This window comes from Aspergillus affinis (genome assembly GCF_023601865.1).
Source record: "Aspergillus affinis strain CMG 70 chromosome Unknown NODE_7_length_541545_cov_85_609384, whole genome shotgun sequence".
Lineage (NCBI taxonomy): Eukaryota > Fungi > Ascomycota > Eurotiomycetes > Eurotiales > Aspergillaceae > Aspergillus > Aspergillus affinis.
In genome coordinates, this window is record NW_026515788.1 from 468,941 (window position 1) to 490,137 (window position 21,197).

At 52.2% G+C, this 21,197-nt stretch overlaps 6 protein-coding genes across 6 annotated transcripts; 4 read left to right on the forward strand and 2 right to left on the reverse strand.

Moving 5' to 3' along the window:
* Positions 1-74: 74 nt before the first annotated feature.
* Positions 75-547, forward strand: KD926_010424 (mitochondrial 37S ribosomal protein bS18m; the record flags this gene model as incomplete). The annotated part of the gene is made up of 2 exons (XM_053095910.1): positions 75-284; positions 356-547. 2 exons carry the CDS (start codon positions 75-77, stop codon positions 545-547), a joined length of 402 nt encoding a protein of 133 aa, XP_052960082.1.
* A 439-nt stretch (positions 548-986) lies between these two features.
* KD926_010425 (WD40 repeat-like protein) lies at positions 987-8,840 on the forward strand (the record flags this gene model as incomplete). The annotated part of the gene is made up of 11 exons (XM_053095913.1): positions 987-1,136; positions 1,201-2,919; positions 3,399-4,733; positions 4,798-5,203; positions 5,271-6,350; positions 6,420-6,581; positions 6,647-6,696; positions 7,248-7,575; positions 7,659-7,933; positions 8,009-8,117; positions 8,176-8,840. 11 exons carry the CDS (start codon positions 987-989, stop codon positions 8,838-8,840), a joined length of 6,279 nt encoding a protein of 2,092 aa, XP_052960083.1.
* Positions 8,841-9,552: 712 nt separating this feature from the next.
* Positions 9,553-12,554, reverse strand: KD926_010426 (U4/U6-U5 snRNP complex subunit PRP6; the record flags this gene model as incomplete). Its single annotated transcript, XM_053095914.1, has 2 exons — positions 9,553-12,067; positions 12,175-12,554. The coding sequence occupies 2 exons, from the start codon at positions 12,552-12,554 to the stop codon at positions 9,553-9,555; spliced, it is 2,895 nt and encodes a 964-aa protein (XP_052960084.1).
* A 211-nt stretch (positions 12,555-12,765) lies between these two features.
* Positions 12,766-14,084, forward strand: KD926_010427 (dimethyladenosine transferase; the record flags this gene model as incomplete). The annotated part of the gene is made up of 3 exons (XM_053095915.1): positions 12,766-12,951; positions 13,061-13,282; positions 13,347-14,084. 3 exons carry the CDS (start codon positions 12,766-12,768, stop codon positions 14,082-14,084), a joined length of 1,146 nt encoding a protein of 381 aa, XP_052960085.1.
* A 200-nt stretch (positions 14,085-14,284) lies between these two features.
* Positions 14,285-15,964, reverse strand: KD926_010428 (GTPase-activating protein GYP1; the record flags this gene model as incomplete). Its single annotated transcript, XM_053095916.1, has 4 exons — positions 14,285-14,446; positions 14,510-14,602; positions 14,656-15,539; positions 15,613-15,964. 4 exons carry the CDS (start codon positions 15,962-15,964, stop codon positions 14,285-14,287), a joined length of 1,491 nt encoding a protein of 496 aa, XP_052960086.1.
* A 1,326-nt stretch (positions 15,965-17,290) lies between these two features.
* KD926_010429 (heterogeneous nuclear ribonucleoprotein HRP1) lies at positions 17,291-20,614 on the forward strand (the record flags this gene model as incomplete). The annotated part of the gene is made up of 6 exons (XM_053095917.1): positions 17,291-17,334; positions 17,399-17,692; positions 19,053-19,093; positions 19,152-19,315; positions 19,371-20,406; positions 20,478-20,614. 6 exons carry the CDS (start codon positions 17,291-17,293, stop codon positions 20,612-20,614), a joined length of 1,716 nt encoding a protein of 571 aa, XP_052960087.1.
* Positions 20,615-21,197: the final 583 nt, after the last annotated feature.

The window sequence follows — 21,197 nt, forward strand, 5'->3', positions numbered from 1 at the left end:
ACGACCAGTTCAACGTCGGATGCTCACGCTGAATCCTGCCAATCCTAGTAACCCGAGCGCCCCCCCGTCGTCGGATGCCCGGTCGCCAAAGATTCATCGAAGAACAGAAGTCTCAGGCCGAAAGCCGGACGCTGGAAAAGTTCCAAACACGCGAATGGAAGGCCGGTGACATCTATGCGCCTCATGACCTGAGTTCGGCCGAGATGAGCAAGTGGAGGAGGCGCTCTAGCCCGTCGAGAGATGCCTTTGATGCCTTGAACTTGAACCCGTTGGAACTATACAAGGTACGTGTCGGCTGCCTAGCGATAGGCTCGGGGGTTCCGCGAGCTGGTCACTGACTACCTCTCCTACCTAGAACTTTGCGGTCATGTCGGAATGCATGACGCCCATGGGACGGATCAAGCACCGAAATACCACCGGACTGCGACCGGTGAACCAACGCAAGATTGCCAAAGCGATCCGACGAGCCATCGGACTTGGCTTGATGCCCAGTGTTCACCGACACCCCGAAATCCTGGCCGCAGAAGCCAGAATGAGGATGAATTAAGTCGGCGTTGCTTTGACCTTTGTATATTGTTTCGATATCTTTTATTTTTCACCCCTTCCCTGGGAATTGCACTCAAAATGACGGTGTTCACGGGGTAAAGCTATGTACGATTACTGCTCTTACAAGCCTGACGTTATCCTGGGAATGGGAAAGGCATCTTCCCAATTCTAGATCCTCTTCCCAGACATCCAAATGTACAAAAACCACATCACGTAGCTGTGCCCCTGTCGAACTGTTTCATTGTTGATAATAATCATAATTATAACTCGAGAGAGACCCACCAAAGACGTCAGCCGTCCCTCTCTCGCCCATCGACAAACACTCGCTCCCCCTCCCGTCTCGGCCTTCTCCTGCTGTTTCCCCCAATCCTCTTTCTTGTCGGAGTGTGTTTTTTTGTGTTTTTAATTCTGATATTGATAAGCAAGCATGTCGCTCACAAATGGTTTGCTCTACCCCCCTCCAAAGTTGGGAGTTGTCACTGACCATCCATTCCTTCCCAGAGTCCATCTGGGCCGCCAGCCCCTCCACCTCCAGGGGCCAGCCCACTCAGCTTTCTTCGGACGCCAAAGGCGAACGACTTGCCTATGCGGTATGCATCGTGAAAATTCTGATAGAAACTAGACTGGGTGTGACTGACAGGGCCGAGTGGCCAGGCGAACAAATCCATTTTCTTACGATCCATCGACGACCCCGCCGTCGCTAAGCAGTATACCGAACACAAGGCGCAGACGACCGTAGCCCGCTTCTCGCCTTCCGGGTTCTACGTTGCTAGCGGCGATGCTACGGGTTTGGTGCGAGTTTGGGACTGTATGGGCGACGGAATTACCAAGGGCGAATACAGTATCATCAACGGCCGCATCAATGACCTCACGTGGGACGGGGATTCTCAGCGTATCATCGCCGTGGGTGATGGGAAGCAGCGGTACGGCCACTGTATTACGTGGGACAGTGGCAACACGGTCGGCGAGATCTACGGCCACACGCAACAGATCAACTCTGTCTCCATCCGACAGCAACGACCTCTGCGAGCTGCCGCTGCCGGCGACGACAAGAACCTGGTTTTCTACCACGGCGCCCCATTCAAGTTCAACACCGGAATTCGAGACAAGCACACTAACTACATTTACGGAGTGGGTTTCAGCCCCGACGGCTCAACCCTGGTCAGCGTTGGCGCCGACCGGAAGATCTGGCTCTACGATGGCAAGACGGGCGAGGCTAAGGGACAGATCGGGGAGGGCGAACACAAAGGTAGCATCTTGGGGGTCTCGTGGTCCAAGGACTCGCGGAAGTTCGTGACGGCGAGTGCTGATAAGACCGTCAAAATCTGGGATGCCGAAGCGGGCAAGGTTTCTCAAAGCTGGAACATTGGGGGAGAGGGAAGCACGAATGTCAACGACCAGCAGGTCGGCGTTGTCTGGCCCCCCAACCGCAGCGACAACCTGCTCATCAGTTTATCACTGAGCGGTGATTTGAACTATCTCGTGGAGGGAACCCCGGAGCCCCGGCAGGTGGTTCAGGGCCACCAGAAGAACATCACGTCATTGACGTCCTTTACTTCCAGCAGCGACAGTAACGACAGTAACGAGACTCTGTGGACTGGAAGCTTTGATGGTAGGGTCTGCAGCTGGGATGTTCCGTCCGGAACTGCGGAGGAAGTGGACGGTGACAGTCACTCGAGCTACATCGCCGGCCTGGCACCAACTCGAGAGGGATCCGGAAGAATCTACAGCGTCGCGTGGGATGACACCATCCGGTCCGTCGATATCGGTGCCAAAACATACACCGGCAGCTCCTTCAAACTGGCCGGACAGCCCAAGGGCATCGCCGCCGGAGATGGAACGGTGTTGGTGGGGACGCCCGAGAGCGTGGAGATTTACAAAGATGGACAGAAAATTGGGGACTTCCAGCCTAGCTTCCCGGTCACCACGGTGGCTGCTCATGGTAACACAGCCGCTGTTGGTGGGGAGAACTCGTCCGTTCAGATCTGTGCCCTTTCCGGCTCGAGTCTCGCCCCCAAGGCTGACATCAAGGCCTCCCGGAACCCGGTCTCTGCCCTGGCCTTCTCTCCGGATGGTTCGTTGTTGGCGGTTGGCGATTCTCGGGGTCGTGTGCTCGTGTATAAGGTTGCTGATGGCAGCCTTGTCACCGATCGCTGGACAGCCCACACGGCCCGGATTACCTCGATCGCTTGGAACGAGGACGGTACCCACGTCGTGAGCGGTTCGTTGGATACCAACATCTTTGTGTGGAGCTTGGCCAACCCAGGAGACTGGCTGCAGGTCTCCAATGCACACAAGGAAGGAGTCAACGGTGTTGCGTGGATTGCAGGAGGATCCAAGATCGCCTCTGCCGGAGCTGACGCTTCTGTCAAGGTGTGGAAGGTGGAAGGACTTAAATAAAGAAAGGCAGCAGTGAATGTACATACAGACAGATCCAGACGGTGGTGACTCATTGGATAAACAAATTCGCCTTTGTTCAATTAAATTTTCAGTTTTCGAGCGTAGCTCTCAAGGCAGAGTAGAACGATAGAAGAGGAACAAAGAACTGCAGGCAGTGACAGCAGAGCGGCGGTGTGCATAAACTCACCGGGCCGTGGCAATTGGTCGCACAGAGCGGATGATCAGCTCTCTCCACCCCCGGCAACTTGCTTCTTTCTCATAAATTCCGTTCATTGTCCTCGACTATGGACCCTACCGCTTGCCTGAGAGGACGCTGAGAGAGCATGAGATGAACACCATGCCTCCGTCTGAAGAAACGACAAATAACTCGCGCCGATTTATGCGCCCAAAGAAGGTTGGTTACAGCTCTGTTTTGCTCCGGAAGGGACGTGAGACTGACTTGGACCCTCAAGCTACGGCAGGCAACATTTGTCTTACCGCGAACAGGCCAACGGCTAAAAGGCCTGGTCAATCTGCGCAATCCTTACTCAAGCTCGAACGGTAACCACAACGACGATGGCGGCGATGACGATGACGAACAGCTCGGGCTTCTGTCGGGAGAGATATCCGAAGATCGATCAGGTCTTCGCGCCCGTTTACAGGATAGAACATTGCAAATAGGGCGTCGGGCGAAGCAGGCGGCCTCTTCAGAGCTTGGAATAGGAGTCCTGAAATGCAGTCTCGCCTACCTACTGGGGTCCTTGGCCACGTTTGTGCCGGCCATTTCGTCTTTCCTGGGCCATCAAGATGGCAAGCATGTGGTGGCCACCGTCACGGTTTACTTCCACCCTGCTCGATCGCAGGGTAGTATGTACAAAGCCCTGATATGTGCTTTCCTGGCCTTCCTTTACACCGCCTTCATCTCCGTCACAAGCATGTGCGTGTCGATGTTTTTCCAGGATATGAATCTCCTCCCCGTGGGCCACGCGATAGTCCTGATCGTGTTCTGCGGGGGTGGCCTGGGGTTCATAGGATGGACTAAGCAGAAGCTGGCTGATCCTCTCGTGAACGTTGCCTGCTCTCTGGCGTCACTCTCCACGATTACAGTCCTGACTAAAGAGGGCGCAGTGCAGAGTGGAGACTTGTCCTTCGCGAAGATATCCCAGGTGCTGAAAATGGTCGTGATGGGTGTCACAGTCACTATGGCGGTGTCATTTGTCATATTTCCCATCTCCGCGCGCAAAAAGCTTCGCTCGAACCTCACCACCGTCACTGAGACGCTGGCCACCATGCTGGCTCTCATCACGGAGAGCTTCTTGAGTGGCTCTGAGGAGGAACTTCAGACGGAGGAATACGTCAGCACTGCCGCCCGGCATAAGGCAGCGTACGGCCAGCTCGATAAACTCGTAAGAGAGGCCAAGCTGGAACATTCCGTAGCCGGTACAGAAAAGGAATACCGACTGGAGAAAAATCTAGTTCGTTGGGTGCAAGACATCACACATAACATGGGAGGTCTCCGAAGTGCTGCTTTGCTTCAGTTCCAGCTTCTAAAGCAGACCAAACTTTCCGAATCCGTGCATTTGCATGGCCACGTACCGGGCATGAATGCTGGCGTGGCTCCACTGCTGAGTCCGTGGTCAGTACATGAGGATCGCCCTATTTTGGAACGAATCGACGAAAGACCGGAGGACGAGGGCTCGGTGTTCGACACAGATCAAGCCTCGCTCACTGCGGGCTCGGAGACCGACATCACTCTTCTTCCTGCTGATATATTTGCGCTTTTCATCGATCATCTTGGTCCCTCAATGGTAGCAAACCTCTATTAATTCCCCGACCCTTAGCATAAAGCTGTTGTCGCTAACATTCCCATAGCGCTCGCTTGCCTTCACTCTGAAAGAGATTTTCAGGGAAATCCCATTCAAACCGGCTCCGGATTATAAGGTCTCGGTCAATTGCACGTTCCGCACGAGTCTAGACCGAGCTCTTGAACTGTACCGAGCATCCCGAGTGGAGGCATTGAATACTATCTACCGACAGAAAGAGGTCTTGAAAATCCAAAGTCTGGAGGTTGAGGCCGACCTTGAAGAGGTCGCCGCCAGCTGCGGTCATTTTAGTTTCTCCCTTTTGGAGTTCGGCGAGCAGCTAAAGGACTTGCTCACCATCTTAGACGAGCTTCAACTTGAGGCCGAAGAGAGGCCGCACGGGAGGTCCTGGAGTTGGCTCAAGTTTTGGCGTCGAAACAAGGATGCACCAGCACGCCAGGGCGGTTCGGATACGGGTATGAGTCCCTCTAAAGTGTATCAATGAGAAGTTTTAAGGGATTGGATACTAACTATCTCCTTCAGAGCAGCCATCAACGGAGTCAAATACTACTCGAGTCGACAACATCCAGCAGTTGAGTGTAAATACCTCGTCGAAGTCTCGAAACCGACCGGCATCGAATCCCCATCCCTTGGCAGACCGGCCTGGACAGGGAAGACTTGCCTATCGCATCTGGAAATCACTCGGCTGGTTCCGACGCGACGAGGTTAAATTCGCGATCAAAGTTGGAACGGGAGCTGCCTTGTATGCTTTGCCCTCTTTCCTCCCGCCGGTAAGACCGGTCTACTCCCACTGGAGGGGGGAATGGGGTCTCTTGTCCTATATGCTTGTCTGTTCGATGACCATCGGGGCTTCCAATACTACCGGATACGCGAGATTCTTCGGAACCTGCTTGGGTGCGGTTTGTGCCATCCTAGCATGGCACGTGTCGACCGGCAACGTCTTCGCGCTTGCATTTTTTGGGCTTCTTATGGCAACATATACCGCGTATATCACCCTCTTCAAGGGTCAGGGGCCTATGGGGCGATTCATCATGCTCACGTACAATCTCTCCGTGCTGTACGCCTATTCGCTCACGCAAAAGGAGGGCCAGGATGACCAAGACGAGGGCGGAGACAACCCGGTTATGTCCGAGATCGCGCTTCATCGAGTCGTTGCGGTGCTGTCGGGCTGCATCTGGGGCATTATCATCACGCGGGTGATCTGGCCCATCAGCGCGCGTGGAAGACTGAAGGACGGCCTTAGCCTTCTGTGGCTCCGCATGAGCTTGATCTGGAAACGCGGCCCCTTGTCCACAATGGCCAACACCTTTGACTCGGCAGGCTTCGTGAATCCGCGGGAGAAGTTAGAAATCGAACGGTTCCTGTCACATCTAGAATCGCTCCAAGCGTCCGCCCGCTCGGAGTTCGAGCTAAAGAGTGCATTTCCCGATGCCGCATACAGCAACATCCTTCGGCGGACACGTAGCATGGTGGATGCGTTTTTCGCCATCAACCTTGAATTGGTCAAGAATATGACCGCCTCGGAAGGTGAGCTCGCGATTTTGGAGTACACTATGCAGGAGCGACTGCAACTGTCGTCACGCATTAGCCATCTCCTATCTGGTGAGTAGATGAAGCAGGCGATTCCTTTGTTTTGCTGCGATGTGTGGCGACTAAATCAGCAAACACTAGTGATGGCTTTCTCTATGAAGTTGGGATACCCGATGAGCGACGTCCTTCCGAGTATTGAACACGCTCGAGATCGGCTTTTGGCTCGCCTCTTCCGTTATCGCAAAGACCCCGAGGCATCTCGACTGTCCACCGACGAGGATTATGCCTTGCTCTATGCGTACAGTATGTGTGTCATCTACCGCGCGCGAGACAATGAGAGGTCCCTGCTAACATTTCCTGCGCTGCAGTTCTTGTTACCGGTCAGTTATCCGTCGAAATCGAGGAAATCATGGGGGAGGTCGGTCGACTGTTTGGGGTTCTGAATGAGGAGGCCGTGAGACTATACTAGACGCAGCGTATACAATCAGGGAAAATCGGATGGGCTTATGAGTTCTCATCTGTTTTAATCTATTGTCTTTTCTCCTGCTCCGTATAATGGTATATCGTGTAGAGACGTGGACCCGACCCCGATCGATGACTTAATTGATTCTCTGTCTCTCTGTCTCATCTTTTTTAAACTTGCAAGAGAAACGAACAAACGAAGGAGATAAAAATAAGATAAAAAAAATATCTTTCCTTTGAATTCTCTCTTTCTTTCGCTCTGTTATTGTCCTTGGTCCATTCTGGTGGGTGAACAAAAGGAAGGGGACGAAGGCCAGCAAAACGAGCCAAACCTCCACGATTTCCCCCTTCGACTTCATTTTTGTCCCCCCTCGGCCATCACTTCGCTCATCAACCCACCGCCCTTCCCATCATCATTCCATCAATTTTGTTCTCTGATACCATTTTCAGTGCCCTAGACCGATTATCCGATCAACCTGGAATGGTTATACCTTCATGAAGACCTAGATCTCCCTCTCTCTCTTCCCTCCCCTCCCCCCTCCTCTCCCCACACTCCCTCTTCTCCCCGGCTTCGCGCAGCCCCGTCGCGCTCTCCCTGCAAGCCTCGCAACCATGCAGATCGACCCGGCTGCCCTGAGTCGAACGGAACCTGCCTCAACCGCAATCTCATCATCATCAAAGAATGCCGCTCCCACCGCTTCAGCGACCCAGAAGTCGACCAAGGCGCTGATTTCCGTTCCGCGCTTGGACCTCGAACCCATCTACACGGAGCTGAAGGCTGCTATCGGTGACAATTGGGCTGAGTACAAAGAGGCCACCACGCTCTTTCTGCTAGGTATGTGGATGCTACGGCACATGGCTCTCTTATCTTTTCTTCTTTTCTCCTGCGCATGCTGACATCATGATTCTACGTCGCAGGGCAGCTGAACCAGAGCGAAGTCTCGGCGCGCGTCGACCATATTATATACGCGGATCAGAAAACCGAGCATCTCCACAACAATTTTATATGCGCGGTCATTGGAAACCTTACCAGAGACCTTCCGGATCATGGCATTGCAAGCTGGGTGTCGGCCAACGACAAACCGTCGGTGGTGTCGAAGCCGACCTCGGGGGACGCGGCGGAGCAGAGGCTCAAGACCGAAGTCATGCAATTGCCGCCCCGAGATCGTCGAAGGCTCAAAGCGATTCCAGAGGTAGGCTACAATAGACTCCGATGAGAGCGAGTTTCAGATATCCGTGACAGGGACTGACGGACTGGTTTCGAGCAGCGCGATCCCAATGAGCTTGGGCCCAACGAGTTGGAGGAGTACCACTTGGCGAAACAGATTAAATTGCCCAGCCAGGTACCAGCGAGCGCTGGTGGCTTAAACAAGACGAGTAGGTTCTTCATAATCGCGATCAGAGACTCGAAACTAACCAATCCGGTCGGTCATAGATTGGGAACTGGAAATTCGAAAACGTTATGCGCAACCCCTGGCATCGGAAACGGGCGAGTTCCCAGATGCCGAGTCTATACATGCCCGTATGATCCCGATCTGTTACGAGGAGTCGATCGTCAGCGGTGCAGGATTTCCCTGTGCCGAGTTCATGGCAATCGCCACCGAAACGTTCGTGAAAGAAATCCTTTCCGTGGTCTTCTCACGCACCCGATCCAATGGGCCCTCCGGCACTATTAACGGCATGATGATGCGGAAATACCGGCAGCAGCTTGAACGTGAAGAGCTGGCATTTACACGAGGCGAGATCGTCAAAGACGCTGCTACTGGGTTGCTCCCCGTCGAGGCAAAGGAGGCGAGCATCCGAAAGCCTTTAGGGGTTCGGGATCTCCGGCTGGCTTTAGAACTTGGAGGTGGGGTCCTCAGCCATATGCCTTTGATTATCGATCAGATCATGGGCGGGTACCTCGAGGACGAGCTCGAAACCGACAAACAAGACCGAGACGACGAGGCGGCTGAGGCAGCCCATGACGACGCAAGGCCAAATAACTATACCGATGACATGGACCTGGACGACGTGGAATCCGACTGGGAAGGGGGAACAGTGGCAGATCACTACCAACTAGGCGCTCTGCTCGACGACTGTCTCTCTATTGCCGCCTGATGCCTGTTTTCCCTCTTCCACTACACTACCGCCCCCTCTTTTCTCTCTTTCTCTTTCTCTTGTTCTTGTCACTTTTTTTTTTCGTCGCAAACATTGATTCTCAGGTCAAGGGTGACCTATGTTCTCGATTTGGCGAGGTTCAAAGGCGTCCTAGGGAGTATAATACAACGGAAGGGCTGTCATTTGGTATGATTGGTTTTGCATATGGCTTGGAGTTGTCTCTCTTTTCTTTTTTTTTCCCTTTCTTTCTGTTTCCTGCTCTTCACCTCCTTTGTTCATATTCTTCACTTATCCCCCCAAGTCTCTTGCCATGAAATGCCCGGCGCATAAACACGAGCATTTAACAGCACCGCTGCTCGAATCTTTTCAGATGACATCTTCACCGAGCGGTTCAATCAGGGAATGTGCTTGTTCACTAAAAGACCCCCTCCAGTGAGGGAAATCAACAATGTTTGAATCGAAGGATCCCCCTTTTATTTCCCTCTTCGTCTGTCTGTCTGTCTGTCTGTCTGTCTGTCTGGTGTGTATGTATATTATGTTTGCCTTTCCTACTTTACTTATAGAAGAATGGCAGCTCTACAAAACGAATGCTCTATATCGTAAAGAATCTCTTTATTTTAGCTTCTCCAACCACAACGCCAGGTATAACAGCCGTAAAAATAGATTACATTGTATAACCTCCTGGAAGACGCTAATTTCAGGCATCATGTCATTAGGAAAGAGAGTTTGCGGCCATCTTCAGGATTTCCTCGGTGGATTTTTGGGCATTGGCCGGGTCCTTGGCTATCGATTGCCAGATCTCGCCGTGCTTGGGCTCGGTCGCGATGCACTTGGATATCACGTCGGCTCGTTTCTCCTGTAGTAGAAAAGAAGAGTCCATGTTAGTCATGGGATTTGTAGCCAGAGAGGGGGAGAAAAAGAGGGAGAAGTATACCTCAGTACCATGTTGCAACAGGAACTTGTAGTACCAAGCCCAGCCGTCTCCCAAATCGCTGTCACAGACAATAGCTTTCTCAAACCATGTCATCGCTTTCTCTAAGCGACGCTCACCCCAGAAGATCCGGGCCACCGTAATGAATAGAATAGGGTCGTTTTCAACCTTCTTGATTGCCTCCAAACTCCGCGCCTTGCGCTGCGCCCTTGGCTCAAGGTACCAAATACTCTCGCTCCATAATAACCCGGATGTTGGCACTTCCTGCAGAGCTTTTGCCATGAGGACCTTCGCTTGGGCAATATTGTTCGCTCTCCGCTCAACACGAACACTTTCCGTCCACAACTCTCCACTCTTGGGAACGGCGAGTCGAGCCCGATCGAGGACCGAGCGGGCTTTAACGACAGCCCCGGCATTTTCTTCCAACCTGGAAGCCAGCAACCAAAGGGGAACCGACTTCGGGCAAGCCCTAAAGCCGGTGCTATAGGCTTCTCGAGCTTGCGGGTATTTCTTCTGCAACTCATAGATTTGGCCCTTCATCATCCACAGCTTGTCGGCCTTGGGATAGAGCTGGAGACCTTGGTTCACCAGATCGAGCGCCTCATCTATGTTGCCTAGCTGCCGTTCGAAGGCAACACTTTTGATCCAGACACGGTCTGTGCCTGCTTCACGACGAGCAGTTGTAAGGAGTTCTCGGGCTTGGTCGGTCTGCTGAGCATCTGCCTCAAGCTTGACGGCAGCCAGCCAGATGTCCTCATTGTTCGGGTTTTGGTTGAAGGCGCGACCGAGCACACGTCTAGCCTCATCAATCTCGCTAGTCTGCCATTTCTCCTTGGCGAGCTGCAACCATAGCTCTTCACTCTGTGGGCAAGCTTCGACGGCTTTCTCAAGAACCTGCCACAGCGCTTCTTTGCTACCATGGTTGCGCTCAAGGTCTGCTGCTGCAAGCCAAATCGACCGACGGTTGACAAATACCCGCAACGCATATGCATAGATGGCCCTCGCGGTCTCATATTTGCCCCTGGCAATACTAGCTTTTGCGTCATCCATCCAAATATCCTTCCTGTCATCATCCTCGTCTAGACCCCATCCCAGAGTCTCCCGTACTATCGCACCGCACGTGAGGACTGCCCCTTCTTCCTCACACTTCTCCGCTTCAGCGATCCATTCTTCTCTCTTCAACATGGCGTTTTCCTTGGCGAGTGATTGTATGGCTCTCTTCATAACATTCACCTTCTCGAAGGTCCCCATTTGCTCTTGTAACCGGGCCGCAGCAATCCAGATTTCGTGGCTGGTAGGGACGGCTTTTCGGGCAGCGTTCAAAACTTTTTGGGCGTTCTCGGGGGTCTCAAGTCGAGCAAGAGCAAGCCACAGCTCCACGGACAGCGGTATCATTTCAACAGCTTTGACCAGCAGGAGTCGTGCATCTGCGGGATCATCCTCCAAGTTCACAGCTTCCTTCCAGATAGCTACGGACTGTGGGTTGTGAAGAATGGCCTGCCGCATCACATTCTTTTTAGCACGAGGCTCGGATTCCAACCGCATAGCTTCGATCCAGAGCCTCGTGGAGCGGTCATTGTTCTTGATGGCGTTTGCGGCTATGACCCTGGCATTATGGCCCTCATTAAGCCGAATGTTTTCAAGCCAGGCATCCTCGCTTTTCGGACACAGCTCGCAGCCTTTGGCAATGCTGTTTCTGGCCGTCCCAAGCCGACCGGCACGTTCTTCCAGTCGCGCAAGCGCGATCCACCCCGGTGCATGTTTCGGGTTCGTTCTCGTCACGGATTCCAACAAAACACGGACTCGCTTTATGTCTCCAACTTCGACCTCGCCAGCTTGTAGTTCCGACTTCGTGAGACTGGTAAGGTATCCTTTGGGGTCGATATTGGTCGCACTTCCCGAGGCTGTATCCCCAGACGACCCCATGGCGGCCTGGTCAAGCTTCACTTGTAACACTTTATCACGAGCCGCACTGATGTTGGCAAAATCCGTGATAGCTCCGTCAGCCCCCTGGGATCCCCCGGCGTCGGCAGCGGCGCCGTCATCCGCAACTGTAGCCTCGAACTGAGTGGAATCCCTTGCGCCAGCGATGACACTATCAGGAACAGCGTAGAATCGTTGGCGGAGGTTCTGTTTTGTCCGTCTATTTTTCCCCGTGAGATCGCCGACCTCGGGGAGACTGGCCCATTGATCCTCGGAGACAGCCGCAAGTGACCGTTTCAAATCTGCGAACTGCTGTTGAATTTTGGGGTTTTTACGTTCGTAATCTTCTTGCTCTTGGCGTTCGCGAGCTTCCCTAGAGACGGCGAAGGAATCAGGTCGGCATTCTGTCCAATAAACCGGGAGTGAACCCGATGAACCAGTTGTTTTAAATGAAAGAAGGAGAGCCGGGGGGGCACGAACCTTCTAATTTTCCGGCGCTTGTCCATCTTCTCGTCTACCTCCCTGTAGATGCGATCTGCCTCGTCATCTTCTTGGTCGAACTGTCCGTATGCAAAGAGTCCAACTTCATTGTCCGGGTCCTGAAAGCGCTCGTCCTCTTCCTCTTCCTCTTTTTCCTCCTTCCCACCCTTCTCACGTCCAGCGCCATATGCTGTTGGAGGAGCCGCTCCAAGTTGTTGCGCTCTCTTAGCAAGTGCGGCCTGGATTTGCTCGGGAGTAGGGCCTTCGCGTGCTGGTCCAAGATCTGAGCGGGTGGTGAAGCCCGTCGCACCTCGACCCAGCCCGGCCACGTAGTTCTCCGGCGCAGGCTGGCTAAGGAAGTCCTTCCGACCGGAGGCCATTTTGACCCAAGGCAGGAGGGATGCGTAAGAAAAGCTCGACGAGAAATGATAGTCGGGGTTTGGGAAGCGGAAGAGTCATAGAAGAGGCCGCGCCGCAAGCCGATACAAAGCAAGGAGCGGGAAGATGTTGTTCCGGTCCGCTAATCTTATCGGCTTTTTTTCCTCCCCTCCGCGTCGCTTTCTCTGCTACCCTCAGATCAACGACGCCATCATGCCAAAAGTGAAGCAAAAGAAGCGCAATGGAGCCCCTAATGGCAGTCCTTACTCCGACGCTGCCGTCAAGGCAAAAGCTGCCAACAGCGTCTTCAAAATGAACACAGACATCGGACAGCACATCTTGAAGAATTCCGGAATCGCTGACAAGATCGTGGAGAAGGCGGACTTGAAGCAGAGCGATGTATGCCATCTCCGCCCCTCACTTACGACAGCGACTATGATCATGATGAGGATCGCAACCGCCGCCCTGGTTTGCCTGTCTAATCGCGCTGACTCCCTATCGCACGCAGGTCGTTCTCGAAATTGGTCCCGGAACCGGAAACCTTACGGTCAAGATGCTTGAGAAGGCAAAGAAAGTCATCGCGGTGGAATTGGACCCCCGAATGGCTGCCGAAGTCACCAAACGAGTTCAGGGAACTCCGGTGCAAAAGCGATTGGAGGTCATCCTCGGCGATGTGATCAAGACCGATCTTCCATATTTTGATGTTTGCGTCAGCAATACTCCCTATCAGGTATGTGCGCTCTATCTAAACAGGCCTGCCTGTCAACCCGCCAATGCCTAATTGTTCCGTCCAGATCTCATCTCCCCTCACGTTCAAACTCCTCGCTACCTCGCCTGCGCCCAGAGTTTGCATTCTCATGTTTCAGAGAGAATTCGCCCTACGACTCTTTGCCAAACCCGGTGACAAACTCTACAGTCGTCTTTCCGTCAATGCCCAAATGTGGGCCAAGATCGATCACATCATGAAAGTGGGCAAAAACAATTTCAAGCCTCCGCCGCTCGTCGAATCCAGCGTCGTCCGCCTCGTTCCGAAAAACCCAAGACCGCAAATCAATTATGACGAGTGGGACGGCCTGTTGCGAATTTGTTTTGTGAGGAAAAACAAAACCATTCGGTCGAGTTTTCTCGGCAAATCTACCATCATGGACATGCTTGAGGTCAACTATCGGACTTGGTGTGCACAGAACGACATTCCAATCGAAGACGGTCCAGTGGAAGACACGAATATGGACGCAATGAACACTAGAACTCATCAAGACGAAGAAGAAGAGCTTGACGAAGCGATGGAGGTAGACGATGAGGATGATGTACCCGACTTTTTCAAGGAGCAGAACTCTCGCGTGCAGGAGGCCCTGAAGAATCGGCCAGCTCGTAAAAAGCGAGGGAAGGTTGCGGAGTTGGTACGAGAGAAGGTACGGCAGGTTTTGGAGGACGAGACAAAGCTCGGAGAGAAGCGTGCAAGGATGTGCGATGAGAATGATTTTCTGAAGTTGCTGTGGGCATTTAACCAAAAGGGCTTTCACTTCAGCTGAAATTTGCCGAGGTGGGATGGCGCTGAAGGAAGCTAGGAATGATTGATCACCTTCTCTTCCTCTCTCTTCCCCCCGCCCCCTTCCTTCTTGGCCCTCCGTCGTCTTCATCTTTTGTTTCCCCTTTTTATATCTCCTCGTTGGTGCTGCGAAGGTGCGCAAAATATACATAGAGTTAAATCATTAATGAGTTATGATTATTATCATTGCAAACCGTTTTCGGGGGATCGGTCACCAGCGGGACGTAGATGAGCCCGAGAGTCTTGGAATAGACTTTGCCAGATGAATGCCTCGCTTAGAAGAAGCTCTATGTCTTTCTCTGTCCAATCTCTTGTTGGAAGAGCCTGTAAAAACATCATAACCTCCTGCTACCGTTAGCAATCTGCTATTGCATGTCCAGGTAATCCACCCTTGCCGCGAGCACCTACTTGGAAATCCATTTTCACCAACTGATCCGACCATTTGACAAGAAAGGCTGCGCAAACGTATAAATGGAATCGCGAGAATCCTTGCTCCTCAGCCTTGGGCGCAAATTTTAGTACAGATCTGTTCTGCAAGGATGATAAAAACTTACCATATACGTGTCCCACATCCGTATGGTGTTCTGGACACTCATTTCTCGCATGAGCAAGCAATTCATCCACCGGAAACTAAACTGCATGAACTCGACCCCTTCGTTTTCCAGATGCTTGGCTAGAGCTGAATCAATCCGCATTGTCAAGTCACGCAGCGCTCTGACCTGCCTGTGAATTCCTGGCTGCGCATATATATAGTTGTCTTGAATACCCTCAAGGAGTTTTGTTATACACCAGAAAGAGTCGGCCTCCACGGCATCCAGTACACTTCTCGGTAACTGGCCTGGATCCATGCCCTCTTCGACGTTCAGGTCTGTGACATACATGCCCAGAAAGACCTGCCAGAAGGGTGTGACTAGGTCATTTATTCCTTGGACATAGCCGCTGGCGGGATGGCGAATCGCCCAGAGATAAAGAATCCTTTCAAGGGAGCGCTGGGTGGCTTCGTAACTGTAAAGCTGGATGTGAGGACTGGTGCGGGGAACGTCTATGCTGATTTGATGCCAGATCGCTTCGTCCAGTCCTCTACCACGCCCCGTGGTCGGGGCGGGAGGGGTTCCAGAGCCCGTAGCGCTGCTGCGTTCAAATGCTTGTCGCACCCCATCCAAATATTCCTTGCGCTTTCTTTCAAGGGTTGAAATCCGCCGTTCGCTGTTCGTAGGAAGGTATCCAAGCAGCAGCTGCCAGGTCATGGCTCGCACTTCGTCGGGAACGCCAGACCATGCCAAGTTCCTCAATTCAGAGAGAGGAACAGTACTTGTTTGCAAGAGACGTTTGAATTTGTTGATTCTCGATATACGACTCGTATACGCCTCCATCTCTTTCGGGGTTGCGTTCTTAGGGGGCGGCGCATGGTTGATCAGATTCAAGGAGTTCGCGGGATCTTGAAAAGAGTCATTAAAGTCAGCATTGCAACCGATCGCGAACAAAAAGTCACCTAGCCATATGGTTTTTACCTCTTAGGATGTCTTTGTACTGAGGACGCAGTATCTTCCCTTCGCCCTTCCGGGCTGTGGGATACATGGAAGCACCTCGCTCCTCCGCGATGTCTGCACTGTTTGCGCGCTGGCGGTTGTTCGCTGAGCCAACCCCAAGCGTCGCCGTAGCATTGTTCCGAGCTCCGCCGCCTGGATCGACCGTTTTGAGAGGATACGGGCCAATATTTCGGGTTTGCTGTTTTCGCATACTAGAAAGACTCGGCAGTCCGAACTCATCTTCATCGTCGTCGAATACAATGTCTTCCTCTTCGTCGTCATCTTCTTCCGCCGTCGTGGGATCCTGACCCCATGGGTCGATTCCTTGGTTCATGATACCGGAATAGGATGTACGAGGCGGCGTGGCCCGGGGTCCTGAGCGATGAGGGGAGGGTGAAACGTGCTGCGAACCGATGGACGATGGCTGAGGCGGTGTTCGGGGGCGTGTATTATGCTGCTGGGGGGCACCTCTGCGGAAACCGAGCCGGGATATCAATTAGTCTCGTACTCATTTGAAAAAACGGCTGCATGGAACATTTGAGGCGAGCGGATCTAACTTGAGTATATTCGCGTGGGAATATGAAGCGCCAACGACAGTGCTTTGGTCATGGGTCTTGGAAGAAAGCGGTCTTCCCTTCCAGAACGGCGATCCTGCTCGCCTTCGAGGTGGATTAGCCCATAAACATATATGCGGCAAAGCAGAATCCAGGTGAGGATGAAGGGAGGGGGGTCGATATCAACATGAGGGTTGAGCATACTCCGAATGGTCTGCCCATGGAAAGTGGGGAGCTATATCAGCCACCGTAACTACTGGATAGGAACGCACGAGGGTCGGAGAGCCACGAACCAACCTGAACCATTTCCTTATGAGAATTGCGATAACAGGTCAGCATCTTGTCCTCGTAAAAAATAAAATAAAAATTGTCATATGTAACAAGGTCCATGGCTAACCTGCTGCTGGCCTCTTCTAGTGTCCATTCTTGTGCGGAGGAAATGGTATCAAAAGAACGGGGACATCGGGCGATATCCAGAGACACGGAGTGCTAGAGTGCGGGGGAAAGGAGGAGGGAAGAGGCGAGGCAGAAAAGGGAAAGATGGGGTGTGCTCTACGCGCACACGGCACACGGCACTCAAAGTCGAGAGACGAAGCGAACGGATGATATGGAAATGAAGGGAATTAATGGGATGAACCATTAGATGGAAGAGCATCAGAAGACCAGCTTATGCATGCGACTGCCCTACCTGCCTGCACCTACGTATGTGTCTACTAAGGTAGGCACTGTACCCGACAGTACAGGTCTATCATACCCAGGTATGACAGTACAGTACATACACTGTGCACAATTAGGTAGGTACTCCGTACCTTGTCGTGACTAGTGACCGCCGGGTAAGGTACCGTACAATACCGTACAATACAGCCCGGGACGCGGAAGAACTCCCCCATCGACATCACTTCTTCCCTTTCTCCTCTTCCGCTCCTCTCCCTCTTTCTTCTTCCCTCAATTAATACCGACAACCTTCGTCTTTCCTTCCCTTTGTCGAAGTCGGTGGGTCATCAGCCTCGACAACTTCTGTTTACTGGGAATCGCAAGCGACTCTCATTCATTCCCTTCCCCTCCGACCTTTTTCTTGAATCATTTTTTTCTTTTCGTAGTTCAAAATGGCTGAACCAGAGGATGTTGAGGAAGATCTGTTCGCCGATCTGTAAGGGTTCCCTCCACTTCCCTTCAGCTGGCTCTGATAGTTTTCTGACCTTGTCGCACCTTAGGTACGATGCGGACGACGCTGGAAACCACACCGCGGCGGCGGTTGAGACCTCTCAAATCTCTCATCCTAACTTTTCAGATATTCCCGCCCAGTCTTCAGAATCTGCTGCTCCGCAGCCTATCGAACAATATCAGGACCATTCCGATGTCTCGCGTGACTTTTACCAGAATCCACAAACCCACGGTGGTTACCAGAATGGCGCTGGAAGTCAGGACCATGGTTTTGCCAGTACTCCTGCTGTTACTTCCACCTCGTTGGACGCAGAGCCCCAAGGAACCGGCATCAAAGAAGATGGGTAAGCTTGAATTTCTCTACTGCAGATATGCGAGGTGTACTCGCATCCCCTTTACCCTTTCCAACCGTAATTGAACACTCAATCTTCGAATTGCGATTCGATTCGCGACGTCTACCAATTCTCCCGTGTGTCGCCGGATAAAGGGGTTGAAAACCACGCCGCTTTAATGGGAGGGACCCTGGCACGTGAATGGTCTTGATTGACGATGGCAACCGTGTTGGCAAAAGCTTGTTGGAGGCAATGCTTGCAACCCGGATTCCTATGAGGAATGCTGTGAAAGATGATGGCATGGTTCAATGGAGATCTTGGTGTCGCTTTGGGTCTAGGATGAGTCCAATCTCTTCTGCCAGGAATAATGAGATCCCAGTCACCTCAGAAATGGACCTCCTGGGTTTTGATCAAAACCAGCTAAAGTGAACGATTCGATTGGAGATATCCCATCTTCAGAGTCAAGTCCAAATGTCCAGCGTGAAACATACGAGCCGGTGTCGATGTGACTGTCGCAAAAGATACAAAAACATCGGATTTTTTATTCTACGACCCATATCCGCGAGCCACTATAGTACAGCCGATACTATATAGCTTCTTGTCGATATATCTTGATAGAGCAGTGCAGAACAAGGAGTAGAAACCTTGTCTGTGTGGCATTGTCGAAAAGTTTACCTAGTTTCGGACACCATTAGACAGACAGGCAAAGGCTTCTTTGATCAGACAAGAGACAGAAAGGGAGAACAGAAAGAAGAACGAGAAGAGAGAGAAAAAAAACACTATTTCTTTTTTTTCACTTATTGCGCCTGGCACACTCCTACCCGTGCGTGGTCTGCTGTCACCATCATATCTCTTCCGGTCCCAGAGAAAACTTTCCGTTGGCCTTCAGTCCACTGGATCGTCTCGTAAACCAGTGGATAGTTGACTAGAACCCTGACTGGATCGGCATATCATCGAGCCCGTCGCAGTCCTTGTCGATGTATGTGGCGCGGGTCGGCAACACTCGAAATGACGGCCCCTATCATCCGATATCATCCACCCTGAGTTCAGCAATAGCTATCTGTCTTTCTCGTGATACTCAAGTGTATTTCCTGCGACACTTTACCTTTCCAAGGGGAATAGCGATGGCGTGACATGGACCAGATCTATAAAAGAGCAAGGATAGCACCTTGAACGAACGTGTTCGCCCACAATTACCGTGTTCAATCAAAATTTGCCAGCAATCAGTCAAGACCGAACATGCCCTTTTTCGTTGTGGTCCCAATTATCCCGAGGAGAGACGTGGAGAAGAGGGAGAGGAAGAGAAGATCACGATTTGAGGGCGTTATCTCATGCTTAATGAAACAGTATACTAATAACATTCTGTCAATAGGAAGATGTTCATCGGTGGTTTAAATTGGGAGACGACAGACCGTAGGATGCCCCTAATCTCTATTCCTGTTGGATTTGATGGTCTAACTCACCAAAACAGAGTCTCTAAAAGACTACTTTTCTCAGTTTGGAGAGGTGCAAGAATGCACTGTAATGCGGGACAGCGCGACCGGTCGCTCCAGAGGATTCGGGTTCCTGACGTTTAGGGATCCCAAGACTGTCAATACTGTCATGGTCAAGGAGCACTATCTCGACGGAAAAATTGTAAGAAAACCTTTTCGTGTCCGTGTTTAGATAGTCAGCTCACATCTCCCCGAAGATTGATCCGAAGCGGGCGATTCCTCGTGACGAACAGGAGAAGACAAGTAAAATCTTTGTTGGAGGAGTCAGTCAAGAAGCCAACGAGCAGGACTTCAAGCAATTCTTCATGCAATTCGGTCGCGTGATTGACGCTACGCTGATGATCGATAAAGACACCGGCCGTCCCCGTGGATTTGGCTTCGTTACGTTCGATAGTGAAGCGGCCGTCGAGGCTGCGCTCTCACGGCCTCTTGAGATCCTCGGTAAACCGATTGAAGTCAAGAAAGCACAGCCACGGGGCAACCTGCGCGACGAGGAAGACCGCCGGAACCGTCGTGGCAGAGACGGGTTCCGAGAGGGTGGCCAGACCGGCTCTGAAGCAGCGCAGCCGCAGCAGAGTGGCCAGGGCCAGGCTGGCGGTCTCACGCCTCAAATGATGGCGCAGTATTGGCAGCGGATGCAGCAATATTTCGCAATGATGCAGCAGCAGATGGCGGTTGCTGCCCAGCAAGGACAAGGCATGGGCGCGATGGGGATGGGCGGCATGAACCCGGCTATGATGCAACAGCAGATGCAGATGAAGCAGATGCAGCAGATGCAGCAGCAGATGGGCAACAATCAGCAGCAAGGAAGCATCAGCCCTCCATCACAGAGCCCGACCCCTCAGGGTATGCAGAACATAATGAATCCCGCCATGATGCAACAGATGCAACAAATGCAGCAGATGCAGAATCAAGGCCAGGGAAGTCCCTCCGGGGGCAGCATGACCGGACAGATGGGGGGCATGGGGGGCAACAACAGCCCTGGAAACATGAACGCGGGCGGCAATTACACGGGGGTCCGTGGGGGACCAGGTTACAACGCCCACGAACAGATTGCCTTTGAGCAGCAGAAATACGAGCAGCAGCAAGCTCGGCGCGCCATCGAAACCCGCGCCTTTTCTCCCTACCAGCAGGGCGGTCCGACTTCATGGGAAGGTATGTACGACGAAGTACCTCAGCCCAACATCCCCACCGGGCCCCAGGCCATGACGCGCGCTGGCAGTATGGGACGAGGTGTGTACTTTTCCCATTCCCTTTCTGCCCTTATTCAGGACATGCTGATGTGCATATTCCTCGAGAACCAGGACCGACCCCTCAGCCTCAGAGCGCCGCTCCCGCCAACGCGCCCACCGGCCCCAAGAATGCCGGGAAGCCCGGTGCGAATTACCGCGGTGGAGGCCGTGGTGGTCATCGTGGGTTCCATCCTTATGCGCGAGGCTAATTCAGAGGCTTTGGATTGTTCAGTTGGGTGCTTTCATTGTTGTTTTATGTCCACTTGGCTTCATTTAATCCATTCTCCTCTCGCTCGGCCGGCTTTGGTGGTTTTCTCCCAAGTTATGGCTCGACCGAGAAAATATGTCAAAGGAAGAAAAAGGAAAAGGAAGAGGGAAGAAGGGGAAAAAAAAAAAAAACCAAGAAGCGAGAGATAGAGAAGACTGATGTTTCTAATGTACTCATTAATTTTTTTTTTTTTTTTTTTTTTTTTCTAATCTGGCCTGGATCTCTCGAGATTGTATAGGGCCAAGAGCAAAGTTGAGTTGTTTTTTTTTAGCAATTAGTCTGGACTACTCGGCTCTGCACCGTAAAGAAGCCCACGAAATAGAACATGGCCATTCTACAGCTAGAACGCTCGGTTAGGCTATCTCGGCCACGAGAAGAATCCACTAATGTCAGCACACGATCACAAGAATGCTTTTCAGTACGGGCTCAGGCTAACAAGTGACACGAGGTTTGCTTTGGCTAGGTTCAAAGAGACTGTCGAAGAAAAGTAAAGAGCAAATTGTAATACATATATCAAATCCGCT